General features: G+C 54.0%; 2 protein-coding genes across 2 annotated transcripts in view; both read right to left on the minus strand.

Annotated features, from left to right (window-relative positions):
* The window catches only part of LOC131216247 (actin-related protein 10), a 1,396-nt gene extending 1,365 nt beyond the window's left edge, over positions 1–31 (minus strand). Inside the window, exon 1 of the mRNA XM_058210687.1 lies at positions 1–31. This exon is cut by the window's left edge and continues 104 nt beyond it. The gene's annotated coding sequence lies outside the window, so the exon portion shown is untranslated.
* A 1,397-nt stretch (positions 32–1,428) lies between these two features.
* On the minus strand, positions 1,429–20,303 carry LOC131206661 (bone morphogenetic protein 5-like). Its single transcript, XM_058199320.1, has 4 exons — positions 19,973–20,303; positions 19,794–19,933; positions 3,287–3,425; positions 1,429–2,666 (listed from the first exon to the last, which is right to left on the minus strand). Exons 1-4 carry the CDS (start codon positions 20,301–20,303, stop codon positions 1,429–1,431), a joined length of 1,848 nt encoding a protein of 615 aa, XP_058055303.1.
* Between the last annotated feature and the right edge of the window lie 309 nt (positions 20,304–20,612).

Below are 20,612 nucleotides of genomic sequence, written 5' to 3' on the forward strand. Positions count from 1 at the left end.
GCAAATTAGGAAAACCGTTCGTTCGTGGCCAATGTTGTCATCGCGTGTGTAAACAGCGTGCCAAATCCGTGACTCACTGTAGCTGTCAGTCGGCAATCGTGGGCTGCGTACGTGTAGGTGCATGAACGATTACCCGACGCAGCCATCAGCTAGCAAAGGCTGCGTGCCCGTTAATTTTTAAATCGACCAAAAACGTGGTTCCGTTAGCGTTTTCTGTGCCGCATTTCGGATAATAAATAAGGAAACGAACCACATGGTAACGTGTGCCATACAGATTGTCTAGTTTAGTGTTCTAATTTCGTGAGCGCTTCGATAGTCACCGATGCGCCCGATTACACAAACAAGCATGGGCCACAAACTTTAAATTCTGCTACCTCTGGCTATATTTCGATCTCCTTCTCCGCTTTCATTGTGTTTTCGTGTCGGAAAGTTCGGGGAAAACCGTGGCTTTCCTTTTATGATTCGTTGCTAGTGTCGTCCTTCGTCCGTTCTCTCGTGTTCTACACACCGTTCTACCTCTCTAATCAGATTGCGAGTGTTGCGGAAATGGTTTCGATTTGCTCGGGACAGAGAAGACCCTCTCCTAACTCTCGGGAGGCATCGGAGACCGAAAGAAAGAGAAAACATTAATAAATAAAAGATGGGTGGTTTGCACTGTATTTACAATTGGCGGCATGTTCGGAGATGTCGGCGCTAGTGCCAGCGGATATTGCTTCGTTATCGTTACACAGTAATTCGTACACGGCGTTAAAAACTAGGAAAAGTGGTACCCCACAGAAAGCCCCTTTCCGGCCCGTTCCGGGGTGTTGGGATCTATATACTGCTTTGGTTGCTTGCCTCCTTCTGACTCTGTATCGCCTCTAACGCAGTCGCGCACCGATCGTTAAGTAAAACGTTATCTCCCAAATGGCTCCGGCCCGGCAAGATCAGGTTGCAAAACAAATAGGTAGTCGGCCGGGGCTCTAAAGTGGCTTTGGGGCCCAACAAAAATTGTAGAATGTCACATGCAATAATGGGTGGTATGTACACACTAAACATAGATTAGTACCAAACACGCTGAGAAGTGGCCCGCGAATGCCGATGCACCGCCGCCGCGTGGTGCATTCGCAAACGCGGTGAATAAATAAATAAATAAAATAAAATACACTCTCCGGTGGCCGCACGCACACACAAAATACTTCAGGCCCCGTTTGCGCGATCATTTTCTCTCCCTCTCTATCGCTCTCTGGTGCGCTTACGTTTCTCTTTCTAAAATAGGTTCCTACTAAGAAAACGCGACCAACCAATACAAACGCTCCGGAGCGCTCCCGAATCCGCCCAACGGGGATCCCAACCGCGGGGGGGTCTAACAGCTGAATAATACTTTTGTTTACATTGAGATAAATGCTTCCGGCAGCAGCAGGACATTGGCAGGACCCGCGCGGCCCATCACGAGCAGGCACACTCGAGCACGCGCATGCTGGGCCACGTGGACACCATGAGCCGCTGCGGGTTCTTCGTGTCGGGATGCAGGATATCGATGTGATCGAGGCTGCTCGGCGCGCAGCACGGCTTCGGCACGTCGTATTTGACGTGCTCGTGCAGCAGACTCTGCAGCATCGCGTGCTGTGTGGCCGGATTGTGCTTGGTCGGGCAGCGCCCCCGGCAGAACCCGGCGTCGAAGATCTTCGGCTGGATGATGAACTCGAAGCCCTCGATGTCCCGGAAGTCCACCAGCAGCGGGTGGCGGCAGCAGCGCTTGTTGCCCGCCTTGCAGGCCGTCGTCTTCGGTGGCGACTGGTAGTCGTGCAGCATCGGACGGTAGCGCTGCACTTTGGAGCGCTTCTCGCGCTGTACCAGCCGGCCGACCACGTTCAGGACCGGCGTTTCCTCGTGGCTACGGAAGAACGGCGAAGAGTCGTGCACGATGTACAGGTTGCTCGCGTGGCAACCTTCGCAGTACAGCTCCAGGCCCAGGTTTTTGCGCGACCCATCCAACCACGTGCGGACCGCCTCCTCGAGAGGCAGCTGATACCAGCGGCTCCCGTTCGGGGCGATCTCGTCCACGGCGATCGTCTTCGAGGTGAGGAAGTGGCGCTCGTACGGGTCCACCAGCTGGTACACGTGTACCGTGACCGTTGGCCCGCTACCGTGTCCCGCTGTGCCGCCGCCGCCGCCGCCGCCGCCTGGCGGTTGTTTAGGTTTGATCCGACCCTTCCGCCGGAGCTGCTGCTGGTGGTGCTGCGCGGGGGTCTGCTGGCTGCCACGCGATCGCTGATGCTGCGGATGGTGGTGGAAGTGATGCTGATGCTGTTGCTGCTGCTGTTGTTGTTGTTTACTGTGGGAGTTAACGCTGCGTGCGCTGTTTTGTCTTCGGATGAGCATGATGTTTAACGACGATTCCTCGATGTTCTCGGGCGAGATTGGCGGCAGCTCCGAGAGAGACTGTGGCCGGTGGCGGTGACCATTCGTAGCCGCCTCCGCGGGCGATTTGCTGGCCGCCGGTGTGACCTCTTCTGCCTCCGGTTCGTCCTCCGGGTGGATCGAAGGCGACGACTGGAAGCCACTCATCTCCTCGCCGGTGGTGGACACGTTTCGGGTCGATATGTCGAACCGGATATACACCAGATCGTAGTCGTTGTTCAGCGAACGCTTGCGGCGCAGTTTCCTGTGGTTGAGCGTATGATCTGCGGGAAAGAACGGAGAGCGACACCTTTAGTTTACTTTTTCTTACCATCATGTCCCGTGACCTCGTAAGACCCTCTGATGAGGCTGATTGCGTCCCCGACGGCGCGTGGATTATTCAAATGAGCCGTTCACTTTGGTGTCGTCGTCTTAATTCGAGTGCTTTGTTCCATTTGCCGTGATTAATCGGCCGGTGATTACCGTTAAGACTTCTTCTTCGGTAGCCGGCTACCCGGCCCGAGTTCCATTTAAAGTTGCATAAGCATATAAATCGATCCCAAACTGGATTCGGAAAATCAATCGACCCCGACGGGTGAGGGTGCAAACAAGTAGCCAGCAGGGGCCAGTGTTTATGTTCCCACTTTATGTATTTATCAGTAACGGTTAGATTGGCCAGCCCCGGGGACCGTTTGACCTTGACCCGAACCCGAACGGTGGGGCTAATGGAGACGGCACCGGCTCCGAAATTTCCCCACGATGGCCGGGACCGTCATATTTTAAGATCGGATCGGGCCGACGACGGAGTTTGTATTTTTTGTTTGCATATCTCCCCCATAAAGCTGTCAGGCAATTTCCATTTCTCTCTGCTAGGGCGGGAATTCACACCGGAGCCGATACGCACCTGAGCCGGGAAAGCTGAAAAGTTGTCTCCGCTCGTAATCGTCCCCGTCGCCGGCTGCGGCCGCAAGCTCCTGGCGGCGATTGACTCGGTCCAGGTATTCCGCGTATTTGGTTTCGTACTCCTGCTGACTGACATTCATCTGGAACGAGAGAGATAGGGAGACCATTAGAACACTGGAACTGGAACGATAAAACAAATCGCGAATGACGCAAAAACCAAACTTCCCAAACTTCATTCAAATTTGGCCAAAACCAATTTCGCGCCGGTGCACAAAGTCACGGCGGACGTTATCATGCATAATGAAACAATCTGGAGCCTTCGTGTCCGCAAGGGAAAGAAGAAGTACCCGACGGTGTCGGTGGGAACTTCGCAGAATGCGTGCTCCCCCGCTGTCGGGGACGACGACGACCGGTTTTCTGGGATTCCGAATCGGATAACGTGCCAAAATCCCGGCCCGGCATGTGTCCTGCCATTCTCGGGGGTTTCTTTTTTGATGACACCGGTTTGCGGACGTGCCACGGTCAGCTAGAGCCGGCCAGAGCAGGTGCTAAATTTATTGACCATTCAACAGCGACGTCCTTCCTTGGCCCGTGGCAACTGCAGATTCTCCGGTCCGGTTCAGAACTGGTCCCAGTAGCTCGCCTTTCGGAAACTTTTAACCTGTTTGATTGTTTATTCTTAATGTCCACCGTTTAAAATATTCCAACGCATTTATCAATAGCATATCCTCGTTCGCTCGGTCGAAGGCTACTACGATGCTGTCGATGAGCACTGTCACAGGTTAATATGCTGTCAGTGACCCTCTTGACTGAGATGCTTAAAATTCCATACTCCCCTCCCGGGGGGGACGGCACACGCCGACTCGCAGGATGTGCCATTCCAATTAGCATACCGAGCGCCGAGGAAGAAGCGGCTGGCCAGATCGGCAATTGTAGCACGCTTGATGACACTTCAATTGGCCGTAAGTTACAGGGCTAAAATCGAAACATATGTGCGCTCGGTAGACCCGATCTTCGACAAGGGTGGTCCACGATCGAACGGTGACCTCGAATTGGCCTAGGTGCGGGCAAACAGTTTGCTTCTTCATCAGCAAAGGGCCACAAATTATGCTCAGGATGGCTCGATGAAACCCGCACCACGAGACGCGAATGCAAATATTTTGACAGCACACTTGACACGTCGTTGACACCTCAAGGTGCTCGCTGCCTGAAAGAGTTTAAACGTCGAACGTTCCTACGTAGCAAGGGGTTGTGAGGACGCCCTTTTGTCCCGCGGAGGGGGGGCCTTTTATGTGGCGCGCTGTTTTATTAAGTTGCTGATGGCGATGACGGGTCCTGCCGAAGCTTTGCCGGCGAGTGAGGTAATAAGACGATAAGGATACCGCGCCGACGGAGGAAGGAGGTCGCGGTAGCGGCTGCTGGCTTTGATGCATCCGAGGGCGTTCAGTGACCTCGGTTGCATTCACGAGCCACCAACAAAAGGGACCCTTTTCGCGCGAGCCCAAAAAGGCTCGCGCGAGGAAAGGCTCATTACCTGGAGGCCAGGTTCGTCCGGCTAGACACTTTCGAGACACACGCCTGGAGCCTGCAAAGCGTCGGTTAGATAACGGTCAACGCGAGGTGGTGCCTGTGTTCCGTCACCTTCGAAGACAAACAAAGCCGCGGCGAGTGGCCTTCTTCGATACGCGCCGCCTTGCAGTGTTTGCTTTGATGATGGGCTCTCCGCCCATCAGCTCGGCCTCGGTTGATAGATGCCGTGCGTGCTGTCGTGCGTGCTGGTGAGATTCGATTCGAAAGGGTCCCGGACCCGGCCCGGCCATAATGCACTGCCATGGCCGATAATGCCCTCCGGTTGAAGCCATCTGTTTGGTAGGACCAAAGTGCATCTGCATCGGGTGGATTCGAACACTTCCGAACAGTATTGACTCGTGTCTCGCGTGCCGCACGCATTATGTAAACGGTCATTGACACCGAGGGGAAATCTGGCCACAAAAAAAGTCGCCCACCCGGGCTGGTTGAACACGTGCCTCGCGCAGGATAACCGGAAGAAGCCGGAAGGAGTGCAGCTTTTCCGGATTACCCGTCAACCGACCGAATTGTGGTAATCTGGCAGATTGTTTGCTTAGCACGTCCGCCTTCCCGGTTCGGCCCCGTGGTTTCGGTTACGTGATCGTGAGCCGTAATCCCCGTCCGTGAAAATTAAACGCTACGCTGATCGTTGGGGTTCCGGAACAGGGCCTTTTTTTTTTAATGCCGCCGTTAATGGGGCCCTTCTTTCGCCGTCCCGACCGGTCTGTGTGCGTTTACTTAGGAGGCCGCCTTTTAATGCGAACCATTCCGGCGACGGTGTGGACCCTTAAAAGCACGTTACCCCGACCGCAATAAGCGTGATGATTTAGGTGACTTCAGCCGGTAAGCCATCACACCGCGGGCGCGGGATGTTTTTCCAGCCTCCATCATCCTCTTGAGGTTTGACCTTGCATTCGGATCGCAGCAGTTAGGGTCGGTCATGTCGGAGCATGTGGTGGCCACTTTGAGATAGAAGCCCTGGGCCGGGGGAATCAAGTTCTTGAATCATCACTTTCTGGCCCGTTCGTGACAATTATGAGTAGAGGGTGTGCATCCACACCAAACAAACGGGGCCCGGGGGCTCGTATTACAAGTCCGAATGGCCCCAGCCACACGGTCTGTATGTATGTGTTGAGTCTATGGGGGCGATTTCACTGTTTTATAGGCGGCGACCGAGGCCATAGCCTTAGCCGGTCGCCTTCCTTCGCGCACTCAAATGTGATGCTAATGTTATGCGAACGGTTCGGAAGATTTAGCCCAAGTGGTTCCATCGAACCTGCCGCGCTGCTGCCGCCGGTCCGGGTTTCTAGGGAACCTGGGAGCGAAACCAAAATACTGAAATCGATACATAAATCACCGGCAACGGTTACAGTGTGTGGCTCCTCCTGATTGGACGGTGAACTGGCGCACCAACAGTGACCGGGGACCGGGTGACCGGGTTTGTTTAGTACGCAAATAAGGCGCTTCACGCACCGGTGGAAATCCCTGTGACCCTGTGTACACCTTTTGGGACCAACTCACCACCACTCCGTTCGCGTGTTTCGCGGAATGACACCATCAGCGCAACTCTGCTATTTGTTCGTCCCACTGTCCCCGTGGTTCCCCACAGAAGTGCGTGGCGACCACACGCAGTATCGATCATCGGAGCGCACTCCCTAATCGGCTTACTTCACCGCCACAGTACCTCGGCGATGATTACACGGCGAGGAAAGAAAGCTCATCCTCTCGGCAGCGGCGGCGGCGGATACGGTCAATGTTTGCGCACTGGCGGTATGATGAAAATACGATCAGCGGGGAGGACACGACGCAACCGATGCACAGCATAAATTAGCCCCTGGAAACGGCTACCGGTGTGCGGTCGCGATCGGACGACGAGATTGTGTCGCTCTCTATGAAGATCTAATGAATAAATAAGCGAAGCGAAGGCAGACCAGAGGCAGAGGATCAAGGAGGTCCACTGTCCCAAGATACAGTCGGCAAGCCGGGCGGGATAAACAGCAATTAGCGTTGACTGCAACGCGACGATGAGACGGGAGGCGAGGCGAGTGTGGCGCAATTACGCGACGAACAACTTGGAAGAAATGGCGCCCGCGGAGACTTCGGACTTTCGACTCTCTCTCTCTCGAACACCTTTATCGAATCTTCGTCGATATCCATTTTACGATTGATGGTTGGTGGTCAAAAGTTGTACACATTGCTGCTGCTGCCTTTTCTCGGTTCGCACCGTAACACATGGGCTGAAAAGTCCCGGGACTAACGCACAAATAGCGCAATGATATTTTGTTTATAATTTACACTCCTTTTTTATAGGGAAAAAATACCGTTCAAGCAACGGAACGGATAAGGACTCGGCTTTATCAGAAACAACAATGAATCGTTGGCTGACTTCAAACGTGATCGTAACGTATCCGATGATTCTGAATGGATTGTGGACGTCCAATATGGGACGGTAACACCAGAAAACATAAAAAGAAATCCACAAAACGTTTGCTCACTGTTGAACAAAACCAAGAACATGTTCCTGATGATCCTGAGGATTGACAATGGATGAAACATGGATTTCCATCACTTCAGCCCGGGATCAAAAAGGATCGTCATCTGAGGAGTGGAGTGCAACTGATGAACTTGGTCCAAAGCGCCCGAAAGCATCACAATCGCCTCTATCTTGAGAATGGAAATACCATCAATAGTGAAAATTACATAGCAATTTCCGGTAAGAAATTTCACTCGAATGAAGAGGTTATCGCTGAAACTGAGGGCTATTTTGAGGCAACAGATAAAGATTGGAATGATTATGTGGCAATTTTGAACCAAAAAACACACTTTTTTCCTACTTAGGCCCGGTACTTTTTGGCCCATGTATTATAACGGCCGAAACACTGGTAATTGGCTGACTTTTCGGCGCATTCAAACGTCATAAAGTGTGGCCCCGTACAGTTTTGGCCAGCGATAATCTCCGAATAACTCGGAAAGATTGAGCTTTTTATGGTTCCCCCTTTCCGGTTGAAACTGGTATCGCGGCACATCCACGAAACGGACCAAACGCACGATCTCGACGGATCGTTATCGTCGACTGCCGGCCTAAACGAGGATTTCTCAGACCGCGCATGCAATAAATCTTTATCGTGTGAACAGAACCACACTTTTACAGCCATTTGTTTTTGACCAGGAGAGGTCGTGCAGTCTTCATGCCCTGGCCGATCGACAGTAAAGATTGCCCGGGAGTGCACGGCACACGCGTAATCGTGGCTTGCAGTTGGTTGCAGTTCGGGGCTACTTCAGAAAACCGAGCACGTAAGCCTGGGGCACAATTTGATGGAAAAGCGATCGGTAGCGATCATCATCAAGGATCGACTGCTAATTAGGTTGGGCCAGATGATGACTCTATCCACGATCGGCGGGGGCACCTTGGGTTCCTGGGCGGAAAACGTGACAGCGAACTGCTCGAATGTACGCCTTTTCTGGGGGTGGGGGCCGGATCCGGATCTGGGGGGAAGGGCGGGCGCGACCCAAACCAAATACAGCTGAATCACGCGGATTGCATCCGCCAACCCGGTCCGAAACGCTGTGCGCATCGATCGCCAAACGGGCGCCGTGACGAACCGATCCGATCCGAGTTGCTTCACACCGCGGTGTGGTTTTTCGGGTGACTTTTGGGGCCTAGGCTTTACGGGGAGTGTTTGGTATTTCCCTGCCCGCCCACCGAAATCCTAGAAACCGGACCTAGAGAGTGCCGCGCGCGTCGTAACGATGACTTGCGCGCGATCGAAATGCGATTACTACGCTCAATTTTGGTCACAAATTCGGGGATTCGGGTTCCACTCGGGCCGTTTTTTGTGTTTGTTCCGTGCCAAGCGATGGCGTAATCGTGGGCCTCCGACGTGAATGAGGGAATTCCCAAACCACCGGAGGCTTCTCGACGCCGTAACGTCATCGTCCGAACCGAGTTTTCGGGGGCCGCAACTCTCCGGTGGCAATCGCGTATTAATTGGCACACATTCGCACGACGCAGATTGTTTTCAGATAAGTAAACACCCCTTTCTGAAGCCGTGGCTTCCGTCGCGATCCGCGCCGTCCGATGATGGATGGCACCGCCTGGCACCTGGCACTGACAGTCGGGGGGCCGGAACATGTAACGAGTCACCGCGCCCGATGGTGAGACATTTCTTTGACACCGATTTTTACAATTTGGAGTTGGAGTTCCCCGACACGTTATCGCGACCGTAGCTCGAATCCGACGTGAGTCACTTCCGGAGAGAACGAAGGTACCACTCGGTCGGTCGGTCGGGATCGGTTCTCCATTCGCCAAGCGTCCTTCGAGGAGCTGCTGTCGTCCGCTCAAAAAATAGGCACAATAAAAACAATGGTGCACACAAGGATCGGCACGTGAAGGGCACGACAAATCGGGTGTTCGGGGTCCCTTTTCGGACGGTCTCCTATTATTCCGGTCCCGGCGGGTCCCAGGACTTCAAGGCTGAAACCTTCTACGGACCCATAAGTCGCTGCGGGACCTGCGCGTCGGTAATCCGTCGGTAAGTACGCCTTAATCTCTGCCCCTGGATCTGCCTCCGGGACGCATGTAATCTTCTAATGAGTCCTCCTCTCCATGCTTATGTTGGGTTCGAAGTTGCAGTTTGGTGCAGCATCTTTTCCGGCCGCCGCCAGAACGAGACCGACCGTGAATTATGTGATGGAGAAGCCCTCGAACAAGGAGGATGTTTACTTTCGGCTCGAATAATTACCACGGAGCGGAGGTTCTGTTTTCTGGTGCTCTGCTGCCTGGTACTGCTGCTGCCTGGGCCTTGGGCTTGGGTCGAGCACAAACACAAATTACCGATACCCGGCCAGCGACGCGAGAGGTCCGTTCCGAGAGTCACCAATTGCTGGGCTGACTTTCACCCGGACCGGCCTGGGCCTGGCGTTGAGCTTACTGCGATTCTCGAGACTTCTCGAGAGCGTTCGCTTCGGTCGGGTTCTGTTTCGGCGCGGCATGAATCGAAAACAGATGTACCCCGGGGGCAGGCCCAGGGTAGGCCACCGGGCCGGCCGGTGATCTTATCGGGGAGAGTATTCCGGGCAACCCGCCCGAATGAGACATGCGCGTAATACGCTGACGTTTACATCACCATAGCAACGGTTGCTGTTGCCGATCCGGACGCCGCTTGCTTTTGGGTGGGAAACGTGAGTCGGAAAGATTGCAAAAAGCGACGAAGTCATGGGCGAGGGTATTTTTCGGACGCCCCGGGGCTTTGATGTTGATCGGAGATAATTGTCTGATGATAATGTACGATGATGGCCATCGCGGCATCGGTGAGTGACAGAAGACGAGAGACTTGTGTGCACAATTCCCTTCCCGGTGTTCCGATGAGTCAGTGTCAGATTCCAATCCAGAACACCGCTTCCAGGAAGCATCGCTTCCAGGAGTCGGAATTCGGTGCGCGTGATCCCAAAAACCGCAAACGACCTGTCCACCTACGCCCGAAAGGATAACGCACCGTGGCGCTACTGATCGGAATCCCAGAAACCCTGGGATTCACGCGGACCGCAGTGTAAACACCTGGTGGCCGCTCGTGGCCGGAATTTACCACCTACTTATCGCACGCATTCCATCCTCGCAATACGGATGATTTAATGGTCTGTCAATTGGATCACTCCATAAATCGCCAACGGGGTAGATTACCCCCAAAATTGATGAACTCCCCCGTCAGGGCAGGTCCAGGTCCAGATGTGGATCATCGAAATAGCTTCCGTGCGTGGGAGATCCCACGCTGCCCCACGTGACGGCCGTCGTCGGGCCGCCAGCGCAAAACATTAAGAACGGAAAACATAAACAAACATAGGCTGGGCTGGGGCGGCCAGTGGCGCTCTCGGTGACGGCGGCCAATAAATACTGGAACCGGCGTTGGTGGGGGGATGTGTGGTTAAATTTGAACCACGCCAATGATACTTCGCTCCTTTCGCTGCCGCCGACAAATGAAAAGGGAACGGTGGGGGGGATTATAAATAGGTCCCGACGGGTTCGCCGATTCCGGTGGCCGAGGACGAATCGCTCCGAAAATAGCTGGACCCTCCGCAACACTGTCCCAAGAGGCCCTGCCCTCCTGGCGTTCGTGATTGACCGTTCTGTTGTTCCTCTCGGTGCGTCGGCTCCGAAATAGCTACAAAGTGCGGACGTTTATTTGGCCGGCCTGACAGCTGTCAGGGATCATGGCGAGGCGGATCAGCTGCTGCCAGGAAGTGGGACTCCGTGGGAAGCCGGTCAGCAATTTCGTCGGCCACATTCCTATCATAGTTTCGCCGATGACGCTCTGCCGCTAAATACCTTCCAGAAGCGCCCGCGAGAGACGCGAAAGCAGATGCTACAAATTTTTGTCTTTATGACCCCGGGGCCGTTGCCGAGCGAGTCCAAACAACAACAATATTTGGCCACGGCACGGCATTCCTCCGCCAACGAGCAACCCCCCCGCCCCAAGTGGCATGTGTGATGTCATGATGGCGTTGATTGGAAACGTTGACAAGTTTGGCGTAATTCGCGATCACACGAACCGAATGATCGATCGTCAAGAGGGAGGAATCCATAACGGATCCCTGTTGGGGGCCCGAAAAATGAATTTGTCACGCGATCGATTCTCAAGTATCGCGGCCGCGGGATCGTGTGATCTGCGCGTGGCCCGAGGTCTGTCTGTTGTTTTTCGGTGCCATTGGTTTACTCTATTCCGTCATCATCAGCGCGGATGAGTGCGGTTTCGAGCGGTCGATTCGGTTCCATCCGGACACTCCGGGGCCCCGGTCATCGTTTGCCCCGCGTCGAACCGGATATTAAGCAAACTCAGCGTGGTAAGCAGTTCCGGGTAAGAACGGTTCGAGTGCTCTCAAGTGTGCCTACGGTGGACAACGGAGAAAAAAAAACCCACGTTCCCAGACAAGTGGTCCTCCCGTTACTTCATCCTCCAATTCCGTTGCTCTGCCGTCACCGCTTATCGCGGGAACAGAAACTAGGAAAAAAAACGGATTAAAACATTTAACTGCAATCATCGCCGGCTCGATGAGTTCTTGCGATGGACGTGAGGACGCAAAGGACGCGCTGAAAGGATGCGCCAGTTCTCTACCTGCTCGGTCGCATTCCTCGCCAAGCCAGGATCCATTAGCGTGGCGACGGCGCACATAGCGATAGCGCCATCGTCCCCGGAGTCTGCGACCGACAAACAGGACCCCAGGATACACTCTAATGGTTTGTCAATCTTTTTTTTTCAAAATACACCGAACCGGACACGGCCGACCGAGCGCGGCTAACGCAAACAGAGAGCCCCTCGGATTGAGATTTGTGGAAGGCGAGATTTTCTAGTCGACGTTTCTAGAGCGATAAAAATCATGGGCCACACGCCACAATGTTTACTCCGAGCCGTGGGTTGTGGATTTAGGGCCCCGCTAAGGACTCGCAAGGTGGCAAATAAACCAGCAGGCCCAAAGCTAAAACGGCCAAGCCGCCGAAGATTGATGCTCGTGGTGGCTCGAGTGGAGGTCGAGCGCGGTTTTGAATTGACCTCCCGATCGGAACATTTAATGACTAATGAACATTGGGCCAACCGGTAATTACCCGGATTTTCTTCTTCCTTCGCACGCGCGCACGCAGCTTCTCCACCGGCGATGGTGCGAAATGCCGCAAAAATTATCACCGACCTCTGCCATTTACCTACCGACGGACTCCTCCTTCGGCCCCGAGAGGCCGAACCTGGGCGTGCTAATCGCTGATTCAATTCGCGGTGGCTTTATAGCACCCCGAATGCCGTTATATGTGTATGCAAACGGCAAATTGAAACATTATGAAACACGGCGCGTTGATAGAAACATCTGTAATCCGCTCGACAACGGCAACGACAGGATCATAGCAGGAGGATTAGATACGGGTGTCGTGCCGGGGTCTCGTGACAAAAGCAGCTCAGCAGCGCACGCTCACGGTGCGTGTTTTGTTGTGAAATCAACGCATCGACGACGATGTTTACGACATTGATTGGCGCAACATTAAGCTGTCAATCGGAGCGGAGTGAAGACTTCTTTGGGCCATCCGTGAAGCGATAGACCACCGATCGGTGTTTGAAGACATTAGTCAGATAGGCTAATTTTGCTACGCAACGACACGTGTAATGTACACAGCTCGGATGACCACCACCGTAGACGACAGAGTGTGGCAAGAAAGCCCAAGGACCGATCGGCAAGACGCTCACCAGATCTTACACGATGGCGATGGCGATCGCCATGGCGATCGCTCGGGGTGACCGTTTGAAGTACCGAACCGAACGAACCGAAAGTGCACAGCATGCCTGGGGCGATGATGAGCTTGAGCCCACCGTGCTCGAGGACACAGAGATCCGTAGCCGACCTTCCCCGGCGACGACTTGACGAAAGTCGGAGTCCCTTTCGGCCACAAACCTTTCCCGGGTGGCCCTTGGCTGGCTGGCTACAGTTTTTGTAATTTTTATCGCCCTCATTGTCCGGCCACGGTGGACCGCAGACGGCAGAGAAAGCCGGAGTCCGGAGCCGGAGCGAAAACATCCGGCCCACTCCGGGGTTCTAGTGGGCGACGTTTGGCGGGATGTTGGGCGGCCGGCGGCACCGGAGAACCAGCCAACTTCAAACGAAGCGAAAGCGAACTAAAAATATAAAACGCGACCCAATAATTGGCAATGGAATTTACGGCCAGGGGCCTTGGTTTGCTTGGTACTGAGGAGGCGTTTCCGTTTCCGTCCGGAAGATGGAAGATGCCGCAATGATTCGCCAACCTAGAAACCCCGGGCCGGCCATCTTGCAAGATTAAAATCTGTCCTATTCCGGGTGCGTCCGGTTTCCGCGGTGTCCGGTCGGGGTATTTACAAATGTACAAACTTTTGGAGCGCTGGATCTGCCAAAAATAACCGGGATGGCGTGGGATGGCCCAAACAAGGCGCCAGCAAAGGGTGGTCGTCCCTTTTTCGAAGCGCACCCCGCACTTTGAAAAGATTGATCGATTATGCGCGATTTTATGACGATTCTCTGGATGTTTTTTTGGATATGAATATTTAATGCGCATTCCGCTGCCTTTGGCCATTATCGTGTCGATGACATTTGGGAACGTTCTTGAAACGCTGTAAATCATCAGGGGTTAAGTTTTACAAACGAACACTCGATGGAACCGGCTTCAGACATTCCGATTCGATGTGTACGATCGGCCCGAGGATCTGGAGGCGCAATACCGGTGCATGCAGGACATTAAAACCATAAAAAACCCCTACGAAGCGCGGTGGCCAAACTCGTTACTTTGTGTGTTTCGTCGTCGTCGTCGTCGTCGGTGCACCCGGATCTTTCATTCTCCGGCCCTCCCGCCGCCGGGGGATGGTGGCCGATCTATCAAGAGTCTTTACGATCCCGGTCCGGGCGGGCCGGTTTTCCGCCGGTTTGAGTGATACGCTTGTTGATGCGCGAATTCCTCGCGACTCTCGCGTAGACGCAGGCGCCAGGAGCCGAATGTCGCCGCGCGCGTGCTTGCGATCGTTTTTCTTTGGCCCCGAGAGCAACAAAATTCCAGACGTTCCAAGAATGGGCCGCCCGTTACCAGTTTTCCCCACACGTCCGTCGCTCTTTTCCACCGCCGTCCGGTTTTGATTTTGTTTTGACACAACGAATGCCGCTATATTAAGCCAATACGGTGGGTGGTGGGGTTTCCTTTCGGTTGGCCGATTTGCTGGCCATTTTTCACCGGCACGGCGCCCCACAAGGACGTCTCCAATGTGTGTCAGCGAGCCAGAGTGAGAGAGAGAGAACGGCCACCGGGACGATAACAGGCAAAAGTGTCACTCACAGCACACGGCAGCGAGCACGGAGAGCATAACAATTTATCGTCAATTAATTGGCCAAATCGGCATCGGATTCGACGGGTTCGGGAACGGGTTTGGATAGGTTGGACACCATCGAGAGGTTCGATTTTACAGGGTGGTCAAAAAAGCGTTCTGTTTTTCATTTGGTTACAAACCAAAAACAGCGTAATATTTTTCGATGCTTGAGTCATTATTTGAAAATTTGAATCTTCCATTTTTTTAATGAAAAACAATTTTGGGCAAATGTCCGCCACGGCTAGCTTGGTAGTCGACCCATTCGGTCGACCTGTTTTTAAGTACATTTTCGATTGTATCTCATCCTATTTCGGCAATAGCAACGTGAATTTGGGTCTTGAGGTTGTCTTGTTGTCTTGAGGTGATTATTAGCCACCGAGGAGGAAATGAGCTTCAATGAAATGTGCTTTTGACGACTGAGTTGACGACCTACCGACTGTGGAAATAAATTTTTCATAGTCCCAATCTTCTTCTGCAACCAAAATTGTATTTTATACATAACTTTGGTAAATCGATCTTTCAATGTTCAATGTTCAAGCATCGAAAAATATTAATCCGTTTTTGTTTTGATCACCCTGTGCGAGGTTGGTCAGTCGGTCTGAAATATGAAAACCATAAATGTCGTTTCGATTTTCCAATTGTTCCAAAAGCTCGAGAGTCAATTATCGCAAACAACTGGTTCCTGGATCCCTCCCAACAACTCCGGTGTGGAATCTGGTGGAAGTTGCTCCAACAACCGGGGCTTCAATAAGTTCTTGTTTGGATCTTGTTCAGAAGGTCTCTCAAATTGAGGAACTCGAAGAACGAACGAGGAGCCAGTCTTCTAGTCTTCTTGCTTCTGTCCAGTCCAAGGTTCTGTCTTCCTCAAGGTTCTAGAAGGCCACAAACTTCGACCAGCGTTCAAGGCATCCTCCAGACTCGTAAGTCTCTAAAATAGCAAAATAAAGCAATCAGAAGGGGAATTCGTCTCGCAAATCTCACAAAATGGATGAACTTCAGTCGGCAAATTGGTTTTGGAAGTACAAGTTGCGAAAGAAAGTCCAACCCGATCGTTTTCTCCGGCCTCCAGTCCGGGACCTTGGAGTGCGATCTTCTCAGAACTGCGCAAAACACCATTGTTCCGGGAGACCGTACAGATCCGTGGGCTGATAGCATTCAGAGCCCGGCTCGGCGCTCGTGGCACAGGTTCTAATGATCTTGCGTTTGACCCCTCCGGCTCCGGCGGGTGGTCGCTCAGGTATCGTCAAGGATGATCAATCACGGGTTATTAGTTTTGCCAAAAAGCATGTAGCTTCCTCGCACACAGGTACACCCCCTGAGACGACCGTTTTCTCTCGTCGAACTGCTCGGCGAACGATGCTGTCGCATTTATGATGCGTCCTCTACGGACCGATTGACACCCTGCCCGGGGGGTCTGGTTTGAAAATTGGCACCCTCGCAGGACCCTCGCTGCCACAGCCATTCCGGCACATTCCACCGTGCCGTGTTTTTATCACCACTCACGGACCCGGCGGCCCGAGGAGATGTGAAATAAAAGCAAATAAAACTCGCGAACTAACACGGGGCACCGCAAACCTGTTCCTGCGAGACGCGCCCGATTAATGACCGATTTTTATGGACCGCGTGGCGCACACTCGAAGATGGCCTCGGGAATCCCCCGGCGAAAGGAGGGGACTTGAAATGCGCCGAAGTCCAATTATGGTCGGGGCGCTGCACCGACCGGCGGCCCCGTCCACGCACGCCTTCATGTTCCGTCATGTTCAATTAGCCGTTCGTGCGTGCGTAATGAGTCCGTCCGTCACGATTGGGCCGACGTCGGTTTCGCTTTTCACCCAACCCCAGGGAGGGAGGTTCCATTGTTCCGAGGCGCGCGCGCCGTGAGAGAGTTGTGCGAGGAAGTCGGGGCCGGGCCGGGCAACAGGTGCACTAGATCCGGTAGCTAGCTTCCCAGCCAGCCCCCGTCACGTGACCCACATTGCGATGAGGCAACGTTGCCGTTGGGCGAGGGCTTCTCAACGATTCCAACGACTTCAAGATCACTTTTCGCCGCCATTCGGTTCGATTCGGATTCCACCTAAAATGAAGAAACTTGTTTAGCAACTTCTGCTTTCGATTTCGAATTCGACCACTCGCCACGTTATCAACCGAAACAAAATTTGCCTATCAGCCTCTATCAGGTCTGGCAAAAAATCCACCACTTACCGGACCGGATCGGCAACGGGTTACGTGTTTGAAGTGTGGCCACTTCATCGGCGGCGGCGGCGCGTGAAATACTTGTGTCCTGCCGTGTAGTGCGCGCGCGTTACAATTTAATCTTTATGGTCGGCCGGCGCAAAGTAATCAACTGGCGACTCCGCAACAATTTATGATCCGGTCCGGGCAGGTACCGGAAAATCGAATCGGTGCATTGCGAATGTGCATGTTGCACTCTCGATCGGTGAGTTTCGGTTCGATGCTTCGATCGGATGCCAATCAAAGGTGCAGACAATTTGTCGAATTACTGGCGCTGCGATTGCGATTGCCGAAGAAACCCCCGTAAAGGGAGGACTCGGGAGGACAGTACCTGATTGGCCCGGACCGGCCCGGCCCGAGTGGATAATTAAAAATCGCCGGCCGGCGTTAGTGGCGCGGATGCGCGATAAATCACTCTCCGTCGACGCGAATGCGACGATTTGACGATGGTTGGCCCGGTCCCGGCCCGAGACCCGGTGACACTTTTCAAACCCCGTAGACCGTAGAGCAAGGCAAGGCCTCTAACCGGCTTGTGTGTGAAATGGAGGAATCGTTCAGCCGCCGCAGTGGTTCAATTATGTAAATTGAAGAGGTTCGAATTGTGTCCGACTCGAGCGACGGAGCACTGGTCGACTTGTGGGAACGGCGTACTGCACGCGAAGTCTCAGGAAACTAGCGAATAAGGCGGCAGATTACATGAGCCGCAGCTGAAACACATCATCAGCAGCAGTAGTCGAACTAATCCGGATCGGGGAGCGAGATCCATCGATAACGCAATCCGGGGCTGGATGCTTTAAATGCAATTTTAATTATGCTCCAAACTGTGTGTGCATCACTTCCTGTGCGCGGCATATGCCAACAGCCCCGCATCGCCCACCGCCGCCGCCGCCGCCGCCTGTGGCCAATTCTAATTATAATTAAATCAAACGGTACGTCGGTAGTTACTTCTCCGTCGTGTTCGTCGTCGTCGTCGCAAACGCCTCGAAAAATCGCCACTCCGGAGGGAGTGGAGAAGGTGACGACGGCTGACTCGCAGGCCTGAGGGCCGGTTCTTAATCGAATAACCCTTCGACAACACCCGCAGGAATTGGTCGTTAACCGTGTCACAGATTGAGACGGCCGGCCCCGGAGATGGAGATGGTGATTAGTGAGGCCACGCGCGACGTTGGGCATTTAAATGTTTAAATTGTGATTTAAATCGAGTCGGGCCGGGTGATCGATAAAATTATCGCAAATTCAATCAAATTCTGTCCGGATTCCGGATTGGAAAATCGGGTCGGCTTCGGCATTCCGACGGCTGAATGCTCGGCTACGGGAAAAAGTGGGGAAAGAAAACCAAAACAAATCATCTTATGAATTACCCTGCCCGCATCTGTCGGGTGATTTCTCAGGTTTATGTGTCCCGACGTCCCCCTCCCCCCCATGCCCAGGGCCAAATTTCCCGCGCGCTCGCCGCACCGGTCCTCCACGGGCCACGGGATTAGCGAGTACATGAGCGCGATGAGCCTCATTTAAAATTAATCGCACCGGAGTTCTATTTTCGTCGTAGTGTCGCACAGACACAGGCCCGTGTTTCTCCACCACCACCGACACCTTACCGGCTTCTTCCAACCCCGCAGGGGCCAGCCTCCAGCACCGGGGACCCCAATCGATACCGGGGGGAGGTTCGGACATACTTCGAGCGCACGAAAAATCATTACGATCGCAGCGCAATTGGAGGGCGATTTTCACGTTCCGTCGGAGCAGATCAAAACACCCTGGGTCCCGCCCTCGTGGGAAGATCCGTTGGGAGGGGGGGACGGAGCATAACACAAGCGTGAAGCATAATGTAAACAAATCAACGCCCGGTTTGGGGCGCCCTGGGTCGAGGGACACACTGCAACGCCCAGCACGTGCTTGCCACGCATTTGCATTCCATCAAACTCTGCTCACGGCGGGGCGAGAGTTCCGGGAATCGCTGTAATCGAATTTTGGAACCCATCCCGCAGTCCGTTAGCCGCTTCCCATCCCAATCAAGAGGGTCCCCCCGTTGGGTGAAAATCCTCGGAAAAAGCTTCACCATGTAAAGTAGGTTGACTCTTCGGAAGGATTCGGGTCCCCCGGGTTGGGATCCGGAATGTAAAGCACGAACTATGGTGACCAACTTTTCCCAACTGACTCGTTGTTAAAGTTTTATTACGATCCGGCAGGGCCCCCAGGGGAATCTGGGGTACATTTCCTGTGCTGCATCGTTGTAGCCTGCGGCGGTCAAGTTCAAGAGCAGGCACCGAGACCAGGGTGCCGAGGATTGATTTTTGCACTCCCCGGCCACGACCTTCACTCTTGGGCCGGGGCCGCTACGGAGATGAAGCATCCGTCGTCGTCGGGCAGAGAGAGAGAGAGGGACCCTGGGGGCCCTTCGGGTTGTGCATTCAGAAAGTTTGAGCACCACAAACACATACACGAGGATTGCACGGAAGCGGTGCCGGAACCGGATATGAACGGGAAAGGCGCGATTGCGATACACATGTGTCGGAAAGGCGAGCGAGAAAAGAGCGAGCAACATCTGCTTTGGCTTTTATGGATTAAATATGGACACCAGTCCATTCCAGGCCCGATGGACGAGAGTTGCGCTCCTTTTGCGGAAACTTTCTACAGAGTTTTCCTCCCAATGATTTAAGGCCATTGTTGACATTGAGACAGTCGGCCGTTTTCCGGTGCGCCTTCAAAAGTCAAAGACCGGAATCAGGGAATGCACCACTTTCGGTGCCAATTATGCCGTGGCCTCGGTGCCGGCAATTATGCCGCGCCCCACCGGAAACGATTAATTAGCATGCAGAGGGCGAACGCCCAAAAACTCACCAAGCGAACGTCGGGAATGGCCGTCAGACCGAGTCCTTCCATGACCAGCTCCAGCAGCTTGGTCCGATTGACGATGGCCCGGGCCCGTGCGACACCGGAAGTGGCGGGAACGGCCTCATCGCTACTGTCCCCGGCGGCCCCTTGGTAGGAGGGTGCCGGCCAACGGGAGGGAGTGCCACCCGCCGGGACGATCATCATGGCGGCCGACGCTTGGAGCGAGGATCGGAACAGGACGCGCGCCACCAGCTCACTATCACAGAACACTAGGAACAGCAGGGACCACAGGAACTTGGACACGGTGACGGACGCCCGGAGCCGGTGCTGGTAGTGGTGCGGATAGCGGTGAAAGTGTTTCTTGCCCGGCATCCGCTCGTCCGGAGTGTGAAGTGTCCGCTTGCACCCGAGTGACAGCAGCATCGCACCGTCCGAATCGTTCTCACGGTTCCCAGCCATGTCAAGTTTGTTGTCACCGGCGGCGGCCGTGATCGGTGATCTGCTACGGGACGTCATCGTGCCCGGACGTGCCGATCGTCCATTGCCGCACGCACACCCACGAAACACAGGCACGGGACGCGTAGGACTTTTCACCACCAGTTCACCCAGATCACGGATCGCGATAGCGAATTCTTGGCCCCCGGTCAACGCCGCAGAACTCCCACAGCCAACGGGCCTCGGGTGAATTTTCTCGTTCTCTCGTCGGTCCTCCCAAATGCGGTCACGGGGAGTGTAGGTCCAGACTTTGACGGCCTCGAACGGGCGAACGGGCCAGCTAGAGCCACCAACACCACCCAGGTTTGCGCCACGCTGATTACAATTATA

This window comes from Anopheles bellator, chromosome 1 (genome assembly GCF_943735745.2).
Source record: "Anopheles bellator chromosome 1, idAnoBellAS_SP24_06.2, whole genome shotgun sequence".
Taxonomy (NCBI): Eukaryota; Metazoa; Arthropoda; class Insecta; order Diptera; family Culicidae; genus Anopheles; species Anopheles bellator.